This window comes from Paroedura picta, chromosome 4, assembly GCF_049243985.1.
Source record: "Paroedura picta isolate Pp20150507F chromosome 4, Ppicta_v3.0, whole genome shotgun sequence".
Lineage (NCBI taxonomy): Eukaryota > Metazoa > Chordata > Lepidosauria > Squamata > Gekkonidae > Paroedura > Paroedura picta.
The window spans coordinates 99,854,917-99,868,161 of NC_135372.1; the positions used below are offsets into that span (position 1 = coordinate 99,854,917).

At 43.8% G+C, this 13,245-nt stretch overlaps 1 protein-coding gene across 2 annotated transcripts in view; it reads right to left on the reverse strand.

Moving 5' to 3' along the window:
• The window catches only part of PIK3C2B (phosphatidylinositol-4-phosphate 3-kinase catalytic subunit type 2 beta), a 112,060-nt gene that overhangs the window by 46,502 nt on the left and 52,313 nt on the right, over positions 1 to 13,245 (reverse strand). For both annotated transcript variants that reach the window (XM_077334660.1, XM_077334661.1), the window contains 5 exons: positions 12,971 to 13,034; positions 8,646 to 8,792; positions 6,955 to 6,988; positions 5,753 to 5,948; positions 3,586 to 3,708 (listed from right to left, as the gene is read on the reverse strand). In XM_077334660.1, coding sequence (XP_077190775.1) covers positions 3,586 to 3,708; positions 5,753 to 5,948; positions 6,955 to 6,988; positions 8,646 to 8,792; positions 12,971 to 13,034 — 564 coding nt within the window. The remainder of the gene's footprint in view (positions 1 to 3,585; positions 3,709 to 5,752; positions 5,949 to 6,954; positions 6,989 to 8,645; positions 8,793 to 12,970; positions 13,035 to 13,245) is intronic.

Below are 13,245 nucleotides of genomic sequence, written 5' to 3' on the forward strand. Positions count from 1 at the left end.
TCGGAGCCCAGCTGTAGTGGTGGTGGCATCAGAGTGCCATTCCAGTCCAGAGCAACTTGTGGGCTCTGCCCCAGATGCTACCTGGCCCACTGAAGCACCCAACAGCCACAGCAGAATCATGTTAAGTGCGCAGGACTAGCTAAGTCATGCATGTCGGGCCTAGGTTTGCCAACTGAATTACAACTGAATTCTACATGATGGACTACAACTGAATTCCAGATGACAGAGACTGTCCCCCTGGAGAAAATGGCTGCTTCGTGGGGTGGATGGTATTTTATCCAGCTGAAGCTTCTCCCCTCCCAATACCACCCTTAGACTCCACCACTAAACTTCCTATAGTTTCCTAAAATGGAGCTGGCAACTCTAGTCAGGCCTGGCTCCAAATCAATCCTCCCTCAAAGGCCAAAATAGCCCTGGAAAGGACCTTGCATTTTTATTCACAAAAGCCTAGCCAGGAATACTGTGGTTGCCTAGCAACGGCCATTGAGAGAATTGGTTGCTTAAAGCTATAGTCACTTCTTTTATTATTTGTTTTTTTAATACCTCCTAATCTACTTTAAAAAAAAGATTTTACATTTTTCTACACATCTGGGGCCCTCTTCTTGCCCACCGACAGCTCCAGACACTTGATTTAAGTATCCAAAGATTTGGCTGACTGTGTTATTAATGTATAGATAAGTGCCACCCTGTGATATTCATGGGGGTTAGGAGTCTTTCTTTCTTACTTGGCCAAGCACAGCTCCCTGCTGCAAAGGAACTGTTGGGTGCAGCATGGCTCCCTGGCACTGGCACTGCTGCCTTGGATCACAGCACAGCTCCTGGGCTCCAACTACCACTGAAGGAAAATATATTCTCTGTATTTTTACTTTAGAAGGAATTTAAATAACATGTTTTTTTTTGTTTTTGAAGAATTAAGATTTTTCTGTAAATGTAGGGGATCACCCAGGTTTGCAGAAAAAGTCTCTGTGTGGCCCTGATCGCATATTTAGATATTTGCAGATGGGGACCATGCTTGACAAACAGATATGTAGTTTGACGCTCACTTTTCAGATATGCTGAAAAAATTACAATATTTATTATCTTACAAAAATTTTCTGACAACTTTCCACCTTATCATGGTCATTAAGAAAGCTCTAAGAAGTGCATACAGTTATGTATAATGACATGCCTCGTCCCTGGACTAGCACACAGTGCCCAACTACCTGTGGCATCCACCCTTGGTCTAGGCTTGAGCAAGCCAGACCTCATACATTCTTGTCAGCCAGGAACCTGGCCTGGCCCCCATGTTCTGTGCACTTCAACCTGACAGAAGCCACAGGGTAAAACCTGAACGTCTTCAGAAACCTTGACTTGAACGCGGCTCTCTCGTTCTTTTACCCCCCCCCCTCCATTGTATTGCTGATCAGTGGTCAACAGAGCCTGTTTATTCAAGGTCTTCCTTGCCCAAGTTCTTTGTATTTCACCTATGACACATACCTGCCACTCCCCCAAGAAGGTATTTCCCACATCTAGATACTAGATAATCTCTGAAGGCCCCTGGAATTATGCCCAAATTCCTCCTTTTCTCCTGAGCAATTATAGAATCATAGAGTTGGAAGGGGCCATACAGGCCATCTAGTCCAACCCCCTGCTCAATGCAGGACTAGCCCTAAGCATCCTAAAGCATCCAAGAAAAGTGTGTATCCAACCTTTGCTTGAAGACTTCCAGTGAGGGGGAGCTCACCACCTCCTTATGCAGCCTATTCCACTGCTGAACTACTCTGACTGTGAAAAACTTTTTCCTGATATCTAGCCTATATCGTTGTACTTGAAGTTTAAACCCATTACTGCGTGTCCTCTCCTCTTCAGCCAGCAGAAACAGCATCCTGCCCTCCTCCAAGTGACAACCTTTCAAATACTTAAAGAGGGCTATCATGTCCCCTCTCAACCTCCTTTTCTCCAGGCTGAACATTCCCAAGTCCCTCAACCTATCTTCATAGGGCTTGGTCCCTTGGCCCCAGATCATCTTCGTCGCTCTCCTCTGTACCCTTTCAATTTTATCGACGTCCTTCTTGAAGTGAGGCCTCCAGAACTGCACACAGTACTCCAGGTGTGGTCTGACCAGTGCTGTATACAATGGGACTATGACATCTTGTGATTTTGATGTGATGCCCCTGTTGATACAGCCCAAAATGGCATTTGCCTTTTTTACCGCTGCATCACACTGCCTGCTCATGTTTAGTTTACAATCCACAAGTATCACCCACCCCAAGCCATCACCTAAACCCATCGAGCCATCTCCTTTTTGCCTCAGTTCCAGGCTAGCTCATCCTGTGTACATGCAGTTTCCAGCACTCACCACCCACTCACAGGGTATAGTGATGGCTTCCAAATTGCCACTCTGGACTCTCAGATCCATCCATATCGTCCGTCATTTCACCGGTGGTTGTGTCATCCTGTCTCTTTCGTTTGCCTTCAAGATCGGTCAATATCCTTGTTGTTGTTGTTATGTGCGAAGTCGTGTCCGACCCATCGCGACCCCATGGACAATGATCCTCCAGGCCTTCCTGTCCTCTACCATTCCCCGGAGTCCATATCCTTACATTGACCCAACTCTATTCATTTCCATTGTTTATTTCCCTCTCTGTTAGCATGTTACTGTGCTTGCTATATGTCAATCTGAAGTCTGTTTTATTTATTTTCTGTTAATAATTAAGATTGCTCATTATTTCATTTGCTATATGTTGTCTACTTCGAGTTCTTAAGGGGAGAATCACCTCATTAAAAGTGTGTACACAATGTGTTCATGTATCCTGTATGACAGTCATTCTGGTTTGTTTTGCTTTCTGCACACATAACAGGAAGCTGCTGTGGTCTTTGGATTTCCATTATATACACATAGACATATACATGCATCACATGTGATTATATATTGTTACCCAAAATGCATGTCAGGGGACACGCGTATGTGAGGAATAGCTTGTGAGAGGCGGGTAACTAGTGGAGAATCAAAAATGCCTGTTCTCCTGTATACACATGATATCCATTTGGGAAACTTATGGTCTTTTCTCTTGACATCAAATGGGAGAGGGAGTGGACATCATTTAGAGCAAATCAGGGAGTTGAAAGAAAGGACAGTTAGAGTGAATACCAGTTCAGAAGGAACCTGTGACCAAAAGGAAGCCCATACAACAAATGGACCCGTAAGTGTATAGACAACCTCCTTTTGACAACTAACTACTTTCTACTAGTGTTCAGGCTAGAAAGAGTAAACTTATATGTATTACATTTTAAATACATTGCAGGAAGCTTTTCAAAAATTCTTATTCCCTCATTCAAGTACCAGACTGAGTGCTATGTCTACACACAGCTAGGAAAGATTAATTCACCATTGTGATCACATTCCACAGTATGCTGTGGGGGATTTTTTCTTTCTTGTGACCCTTCTCCACCCCACACAACCAAACTGTGTGTCTTTATAGGTCCTCTCCCATCTGCTCTTGGCCAACATGCTACACCAGATTTCATTTCTCGAGCCACTTCTTCGCTCTCTTCTCTATGCCTACTCCACCACAGACAAGAGACATAAATGAGAAGATGTCTTACTGCTGGTCCCAGATGATAAGATGGAAGAGGTACTTGTATACATGAGCTTTTCTGGTTTGCAGGGGGCTGCATAACTCCTTGCCACCATGGCTGAGGGAGCAGGAGAGGTAGAAATCTTCATAGCTGCATTAAAAAAAAAATGGAACGGCATCACCAGAAAATTCTTCAGCACACAACATCAAGAAAAGGTGTGTGTGTTTGTGTGTTTGATCTCTGAGAGACTGAAGGAAAGGACTGAAAGCAGCCTGCTACCATTCTTAGTGTGAGCCACACAGTAAAGAGGAACACATGAAAGGGATACTTTGACTTGATTTATTTCATACTCAGCAGCTGATTCACTGGTGAGAACATGTCTTAATCCCAAGCAAGAGCCTATCCAAATTTCCCGCAAGGGGAATAACTGAATGACAAACCCCAGATGGCCTCAGTCTGGCACTTAAGGGTCCCCTGATTTGGTGGATGGCCCCAGCTATAGAACCTTCTGCGTCCAGATGCCTTGTAAGACCTTTCATCTGGGCTAGGCTGGGTGCCGGGGAACTGGAAACAGAAGGAGGAAGTCTTGGGGGTTTAGCATCTGTATTATTTTAGTTGTTTCAACAGAAGAATTTCAGGATAGTTTATATCTGCATTTTAATCTATTAGCCATGCTTCAGTCTTTGGTAAGGAATGGAAAGATACTTTCAATAATGTGTTAGTACACAGTTTGCTTCCTGCAGGTCTGTTTGCTTCCCCCATAAGCCATTTGGAGCTCTAGACATTTCATGGGTTCAGACAATCATGGAATTTTGACTGAAGGGTTTCTGCCAATGAAGGCCTTTCTAAAGTTTAGGTTGCAGGCAGGGTTGGGATTCTTGGTCAGCATCATATTTAGTCCCTGTTACATTCACTTAGAGTAAATTTCATCTGAGTCATAGTTGAAACGTTGTCTCTTAAACAGAAATCAAATCATTTCCAGCTCAGATTGTTGATTAAAGGGCTGGAAGAGACTAGTTGTCCCACACTGACAGATTAAGCGTGGAATCTCCCCTTAGGCTGCTCGCTTTTGGGAGAAGCTTTTCCTGCTTCCTTCCCAGCCAGCTGGATCGACATACGCCACTTAGAATGCCATCACATGGGGCTCTGTCAGAAGGGCCTGGCATGTGACAGGTGCCAGGCGATGATGCTGAGAGGGCTACAGGGCAACAAAGGTCAGGCCAGGCCTGGATTTCCCAGGCTTGTGTTTTGTTCAGAGTCACTCACTCATTGGAATACATTAAGGATGGAACAAAGGCAAGAGGTCCCTGGAGGGGTGGCGGCTAATGTTACCATAACCTTCCTATTCCCACCCACCCCCCTAGCTGCTGGGGATGTGGATTACCAACAGGCACCTCCCAGACATTGCCTTTAGTGAAACACAAACACCCAGCCAAAGGCTGCAGACAAAGGAGGATCCCCGCCCTGCCCAGACTCCTCATTGTCCCTGCATTCATTAAGTGATTTCCCTCTGCCAACAGTCATTGGCTGAAAGGGCATAAGCCCAGGCTGAGAAGCAGCCATCTGTCACTGTCTAGGGGGCTGAGCCAGGAAGGCGGAGGGCTGAGGCCAATGGACTCTCTCTGTGCATTCCGGTGAATCTGAACAACTTGGGGGGGGGGCAGAATGCTGCTTAACCAGATCAGCTACTCCTAGCAGTAGCTTTCCTCTGGTCCCCTCTCCCACCTGACAACTGCACTTCAATCCAGTCTCAATCCTTATGAGGAATTCTTTTACAATATTGTCTTTGCTACTTTCCTGGTTTTTAACTCTGTATTAGAGGGGAGAATGAGTGATTGTGGGTGATTTGTGGAACTTTTTCAGCCTTGCCTTGGGGAGAACCAAGGAAGTTGGAGGGCAATATTCAGTAAAATATTGATTTCTGTACTGCTAGCTTTGTGTGAAAATTCAGCTGCTGTTGCTGTTTTTTTCTCCTGAGTCAAGGTGGTATCCATACCACATACCTTTAAATATGGCACCATTTACTTTCTTAAATAAGCTTTAATAGCTAAAATTTCAGGAATGTTATGCTGCATACTATACAGTCTCCAAACTTAATACAGACCCATATTGCTGGGCCACTGAAATTTGATTGGAGGCATAAAGCTAGGGAGATTTCTAGAGAACATAACCAGAGAAACATGTAGTGGCTTACCTTGCAGCCCAGGTGATAGGTATGCGATGAGTGGCATAAACTGTGAAGGAGAGGGGGCAGGTAAGGAGCCGGGCCTCTTGGCTAAGATAATGCTTTCTGTTCCCATGTATCACAGTCTGGAAGTCCGCATTAAAAGTGTTGCAGTAGAGCTCTACCAGATCCAAGATGGAGGCTGTCAAAGCCTCCACAACCTTCTCTGTGAAGGACAAGAATGGATGTGAACAAATTAAAATCCTAGCATTTAAGCTGAGGGAACCACAAAGAACCACAGGATTAAGGAACAGTTTGGAAATCCAAGATCCTTCTCCTCAGGATTCTATAAGGGATTTGAGCACACACTTTTCTCTTTAGCTGAGTCCCTCTACTCTCAATATTCTGTGCTTCTGAAGTATATTTAGTCTTCATAAGGATAAATCCCTCCTTTTATTAATCGACAGAATTATTTTTCTGAATACCTGTGGAGTACCCTGAATCTGTAAATGCTCCTATGGGGTCTTTGGGTTTGCTGTTTTTGTGTTTGGCACAGGGGCCAGCCACTTTATTAGCAGATATAGTGAAGCCCCTACACAGTTTTTACATGGGTAAAACTCCTCTAATTACCAATAAACCCCAGCAAGTTCAGTCCCTAAAACTGCTAACACATCATGGATGTCTAGAGTTAGCCCTTTTGACTGTTCCAACTGTGGCATGACATAACATTCAACACCAGATTTCTAAGTAAAGAAAAGATGGACTATAAGTCTTATATAGTTATGCAAATTAAGACATTTATCTATGGTTTATTTTATGTAACTTATCCAGATCCTGTTAGCTGTAAGAGGAACAATAATTTTATGAGGCATCTGCCTCTGATCCACTGCAAATTTTGCTCACATTCCTGCTTTGGCTTCTGAGGTTTCCCTAGGTTTCAAGCCTGTCTTTGCACTCATGACGGCTTGAAACTGGTTGTATCTGCCACACCAGCAGTCAGGAGGACTCCAACACACCCTCCAGAGCTTCCTCATGGGGGCCTCAGTCCAAAGAAGAGAAGTGGTTCACAGCTTTTTTCCATTTAAATAGTTGCTATTAATAAACCTAATACTACTAACAAAAGCAGTTCAGTAAATGACTATATGCAATAATTTAGGGTTAGAAGTGCCTTTGGAAGGTTTCCGACATAAAGAGTTCCAGGAACTCAGTAACAATAATAGAAGAGAAATTACCTCTATTTTCCCTCAAGGCCAGAACGTTTGGATCCTGTTCAGGAAAGAGAAACCAGACTAGAACATTTTCATGACAATCAGAAATGGAAGCAACTCCCTGAGCCAACCACTTTATATAACATGCTCCAGCCACGTTTCCATTCCCGGCACCTAAAATTCACCCAAATGAGGGCAGAAAGCAGAAGCAGCTACATTTCCCCTGATTTTTACATCCACAAAACTATCAACTGTGAGCATCAGACTGTGGCCTGCAGGAAAAGGGCAGATTATTTTCCAAAGGGCTCTCCTTTTCATTGAGGAATCCTGCCTGAGCATAACAAACAGAAAATAATAATCGTCCCACTTGAGAAAAGTGTTATAACAGAGTTTAGCAACAATTGGAGGAAAGCAAAAATGAGTTTTGCTTCATTTTCAGTTACTCCTTTGCCCTTCCATTATTTCTTTGGTTTGCCCAGCATTTGGCCTTCCATAATATTTTTCTGCATTTGCAAGGAAGGATAAATAACTGATCTTTAAATCACTTCAAACTGCTTAATGTTCTAGGGATCAATGAAGTACAGTGCCTAAACTCAAGCATCATTTCTCTGGCCTCAGCACCAACTTGGAATACCCTCCACCCCACACACATTCCTGTACACATACATATTTCTCATGAGTCATAAAAGAAAGATGTCCATAGCACAGTCATATGCCCTACAAATCCCTGGCCTCCTGTGTTTGGGACTTGGTTATATGTGTATCTCTGACTAATAATTTCAAGAGAGGAAGAGCCGATCTTGCTCCCTGCAATGTGAATTAGGTCCTCAAGACTCATTCAAGTCCCCCACCCCGGCTATTTAGTATCTATGTGAAGCCAACTGGAAAAATCACCCAGAAATCTAGAGCCACTGCTAGGCTGATGACACACGACTCCTGCTTCCCATCTAAAGCAAAGGATGAGGCACAAAATCAAATTAAGTGCAAGCACAAAACCTACACTGACTAAAACAGAGATGTCAAAACTCATTTATTATAAGGGCCAGATCTGACTTAAATGTCCCTTTGTCGGGCCACGCCATATGTGTCATAAATGTAATGCCAGGTACCAGAGATATTTTATAAAGGACACAGGCAAACCCTATTAAGAATATTCATTTTACTCGAAATACATACATGCTTAAAACATTAACAGTCTTAACAGTATTTCCTTTATTTAAGTCTTTGATAACTGTAACAGTAACCCTCCCGCCTCTAACAGGAGGGAGAGATGGGGTGGCAGCTGCATGTGTGCAGCCTGGCCCAACTAAGAGAGCGGAAGGGAGGACCCTCCAGGCAGCTGAGCGGATGCAGATCCTTTTCCTGCTCTTGCTGCCACCACCACCCTTCTCTTCCTTGCTCATGGGCCAGATAACAGTCCTGGACAGGGTCCATATGTCTGACACCCCTTATCTAAAATATGCTTCTGTGTTCTCCTCTTCATCTATCCTACATTAACACCATATAAACACATGGGTGGCAAAAGTAGCATGAGACAGGCTCAAATGTGCTTCAGAGACAGCTTCAAGTGCAAAACATGTAGCCACAGTAGCACGTGTTTTCATTTCTTCTACAGTCTGTAGAAGAAGTAGAACTCTTATCTTCATTCCCTTCTGTTTAATTTTGGCATTCAGGGACAATTCCACTTCCCTCTGTCTTTCCTTCCTGCTTCTTACCTTTTGGATCTTGGGCTGCATGCGAGATGGACAGGGTGGCAGTTGATTCAGGGCACCAGTGATCTCCTGCGACTCCACAGCAGCAAGAGCATTGCAAATGGCCATGACAGACTGGATCACCCGCTCAGCTTTCAGCTGGAAGTCTCCCTGAATGGGGAATCAAACAAGGGCCCATGTCTCATGACAGCAGCTGGTGAAGCAGTTCAGCCACGCAGGCTTGCCTGCTATGAATAGCCACGTGTGGCATGCTGGTAAATCAGAAGCAATCAGTTCACATGGACTATTACAGGGAGCAGGATGCTAGCATTCACAGGCCCACTGAGGAAGCTCCATGTTTTGCCTCATCAGAGAATAGCACCACTCTCCACCCAAGTTCTAGTTCTTAAATGGATACAAACGACAGAACAAGGCAGCCCAATATTGAGAGATGAATTTCCTTTGCCACATTTATTTGCTGCATGCAGACAATTGTCCAAGCAAGGGGGAAATCACCAACAAATTACAAGAAGCTTAATTTAGCATGTAAATTACTTATTTCTTTACACAATGCATGTGGGGACCTCATTGCCGCAGAATAGCTACTAGCTTAGACAACTCTAAAAGGGGATTAAAAACATTCATGGATGATATGGCTCCCAATAGCTAATAAAACTGTAATGTCATGATACCCCTGAAAGCCGATTTTTTTTTGGGGGGGGGGAGGGAGAAACATAAAGAGGAATATTTAGCCTCTGGTTCTGAGATTTTCAAGGACCTGATTGGCCACCATGGAAACAGAAACCTGGACTAGATGTGCCCTGATCCTGAAGGTTTCATCTTATGTTTTTAAGCTCTTTCAGAATGTGCCTTACCATTAGGTAGCAACTCTAGGTTTGGAATAACTTGGAGATTTGTGGGTACAGCCTGGGAAGAGGAGAGGAGGCACCTTATTGGTAAATAATGCCATAAAGTTCATCCTCCAAAGCAGCCATTTTCTCCTTCTCCAGGGGAACAAATCTGTTGTCTGGTGATTGGATGTAAATCCAGGAGATCTCCAGGCTCCGCCTGGAGGCTGGCAACCATACTTGCCCAGCATCTGATCTGGGAACCAAAAAGAATGATGCCCCCCTTCTTCACACACAAACTCAAAAGACTGCAGTTCCCTAAATACTTCTCCTGAAATAGTGTTTGTGACCCCAGTTGGGAGTACTGCAGACCAAGCAGTTTGGAGTCTGCTATCAAGCAGAGAAAGTTTCACTGGTTCTATCCTATGCGTTCCTTCCTCCGTGGCACACACAGGAAGCAATTTAGATGCTACATCACACATATGCAACAACCAGAGTGAACAGCTATGAAAATGCCTCTAAAACTCTGCTCATAATTTAGCCTCATCATTTTTGACAACTTGTCACAAGATAATTGTTGAAGCCTACGATGTGCTTGTGCCCAACTTAATGCATACCCTTTGCTTGTTCTAAACTTTGCTTTCTAAGTTAGAAGCTGGCCTGACTGCTCAAAATGCACAGCCCCAGAATCTCTGGTGAGCTTTGCCAAAGCAAGCAAAAAGAAAAGGAAACCTGCCAAGTCCAACAAATCTAGGAGCTGCTGAAGGCTTCACTCGCCCATGATTACCCATTCAGTAGTGTCCATAAGAGCTGAAGGGACATTGTCTTGATCTGATCTCATCTGTTTATACCTGCCATCATCTCCATGGTGAGGACTGGCTTTCAAAACAAAACAATATGGGGAGATGGATGAAGATGCCGCACAGCTGATTTCAGGCATACCATATTCCTCAAATTACTAATTGCTGGAATGCCAACACTAGGCTTTCTAGAACTAAGGATTTAATTTGATACTGCCAGAGCCTTCTACCAAAGTAATTCCAGACCAGATACCACAGAATATGCAGATGGAATTGCCACTAAGGGGCAGTGTGGATTACTCAGATTGCAGATGGACAGCATAGCCCATCCAAAACAAAAAAGTAATCTTTTGTTACCTCAAACAAAAACAAATTTACTGTTAACTAAATATTTGTGGACTCTGCCCTATGAAAGATTATGTCAGTCTTTAGGACTGCCTTAGGTGTACAAAACGTACAGACAAGAAGCATGAAAGGTAGAAAAAGTTGTAAGAGCAGAAGATGAGGGAAATTGGCTCTACGGTTCTCCTAATTGTACAGCCCACAGTTGCTTAATGGAGCCACACTGTGCTTGTCTGCAGCTGAGGATGTCAAGAGCTGTGGTGGGCTGAAAGGCAGCAGGGGGGGATGCCAGGCTCATCCCCACCCCCAAAGTCCTCAGCCCCCTTCCCACTGAGCCTTAATGGGAATTCTCCCTGTGAGTATCACAGGTCCCTGCTTGTATTTATTTATAAACATACAATCAGAGCACAGGTGGAAACAAAGCTGAACCTCCACAGAGCAACAAATGTGCTACCTCCTATCATATTTCCAGGGTCAGATCCTTGTACCTCTAGGGTGCTATAATCATCCTACAGATCTCTGTGCTGCTCTGTCTCTTCCAGGATCTGAAATGCTGTTCTTTCACAAACTGACATATCTCAACCCCCTCCCTTTGGGAAGGGGTGGGGAACGTCACCCCTGCCAAGCCCTAAACCCTTGAGACCTGGTGAGGTAAAACCTGCATGATAATTAAGTAACTTTACGATTTCTTTAGTCACAGTCTCTAGTCCCTCCACCTCCAGGTATACTACCCATCCATCCAATGGAAACATTCACAGCAAAATGAAAACTTGCTTTCAGTGCTGGCCAGATAACTTCAATCAAAAAGAAGGCCCTACAACAGAAGTCCCTTGCTTAACTCCTTTGCATCACCACTCAAGTCTGAAGCCCACATACTAATCTCTTCAAGCAACCTGGACCTTTCCAAATGGGAAAAAATGTCCTATTTATCTACAGTTCATAAAAACAACCTTCACAACAGCAGGCAAAACGCATGTATGTGCATGTGTGTGTTTAACTGTACTTGTCCCGAGGAGGGGGAGGGGAGTGGAAGAAGAGATAAGCAACATAAGAACTGCTGATGAAGCCAAGAATAGAGCCTGGGAATCTCTTCATCACTGTATACCATTTGTGTTCTGCTCTCACTGATAGCTGACGTTGTTCTGCCGCTCAACCTCTTGGCTGCAGTCCCAAACATACTCGTGGCTGGCAGTCCTCACCTTGTTGAGAAACTGGACTCTCATGTAGGATCCAAGACTGGAATGAGGAAGTGGAGAAGCAGCAGGCAAGCCCTTCGCTGTCAGATGAGGCGGGGAAGGGAAAGGTTCAAGCAGGGTTCAAGCCACTTCTCATTTTATAGGCAGAAGAAAGTAGTTTTCAAACTGGCGATGGCAAAAACTTTATTCTAACCATATAAGCAAATATAAGCAGAATGAGTTCCTAGGTACAACAGCCTCGTTTTCGTTTAAACTTCATCAGTGAACTTTTTCAATATAATAAATTAGTCTTCAGGAAGCAAGGTATATTCAAGGTGACCCTCATAAGATTCCCTAGAGGAAGGTTACCTTGTTGGAGCACTGATATTAGTAGACCCATTGCTGTGAAATATTAAATATAAAAGAGAATGTGAATATAAATATATATGTCTTATAATATGAGGTTGCTTGCTGAAGACTTATTTTGTTAGTATCCTTGTAGAAATCAATTTTAAAGAAATACTACATTATATTGAAAAAGTTCACTGATGAAATTAAAACAAAAACGAGGCTGTTGTACCTAGGAACTCGTTCTGTTTATATTTGCTTATATTGATTGAATATAGTTTTGCCATTGCCAGCTTGAAAACTACTTTCTTCTGCCTATACATCTTCAGATGATGGGTCGTCTCTACTTCTCATTTTATAGGCAGACCCAACCCTAGCAAAGTAGCATGACCCTCTCGCCAGCTCCAGATAGGAAGGCAAAACACAATGGGAGCAACAGGCTGGTTTGGGAAAGGCCCAAATAAAAAGTGCAATGGAGAGAAACAATGTTTGCAACATGTGGTCACATAGAAACTTAATATGTGTTAAATTTACTACTTCAGTACTATATTGGCAAGCTTATCAGGTGTTGTATTGCCCAGTTATATGGGGGGATGGTATTAAAAGGGAGTAGACAGAGTTAACTGTAAACCCATAAGCCTCTTACCTTGGTGCTGGTAAGGGAGCCATAGCAGAAATAGGATTTGCGGCCCAAAGAACATAGCACAGTTCCACAGACATACCCCAGACTCTCATGCTGGGTTTTATTCAGGATACTGTACATTCAGAAGTGCCCCTTCTGAAATTTGCCATGCCCTCCTACTCACTACAACATTAACCCCAACACTGCTGCTCACCTCAGCTGCTAGGAATGCATCCACCTCATTATGGAAGGTATCAAAGAGAAGGCTCAGGGCTTGCCTGTTTGGAAAAAAGAACAGAACAGCTCACTAAGGAAACAGGCAAACAGGATGCCATACCTAATGCATGTGAAGGATCTCTGCTATGGCCTCTAGTCTAGTTCTTACCAGAGAGCCGGAGTGGTGGCAATGCAGCTGGCTCAAACTAACCCTGGATCTATCAAGTTGGCCTTCATTAATGAGCTCTAGTTGTCTGTTCCATGAAAGCTGTA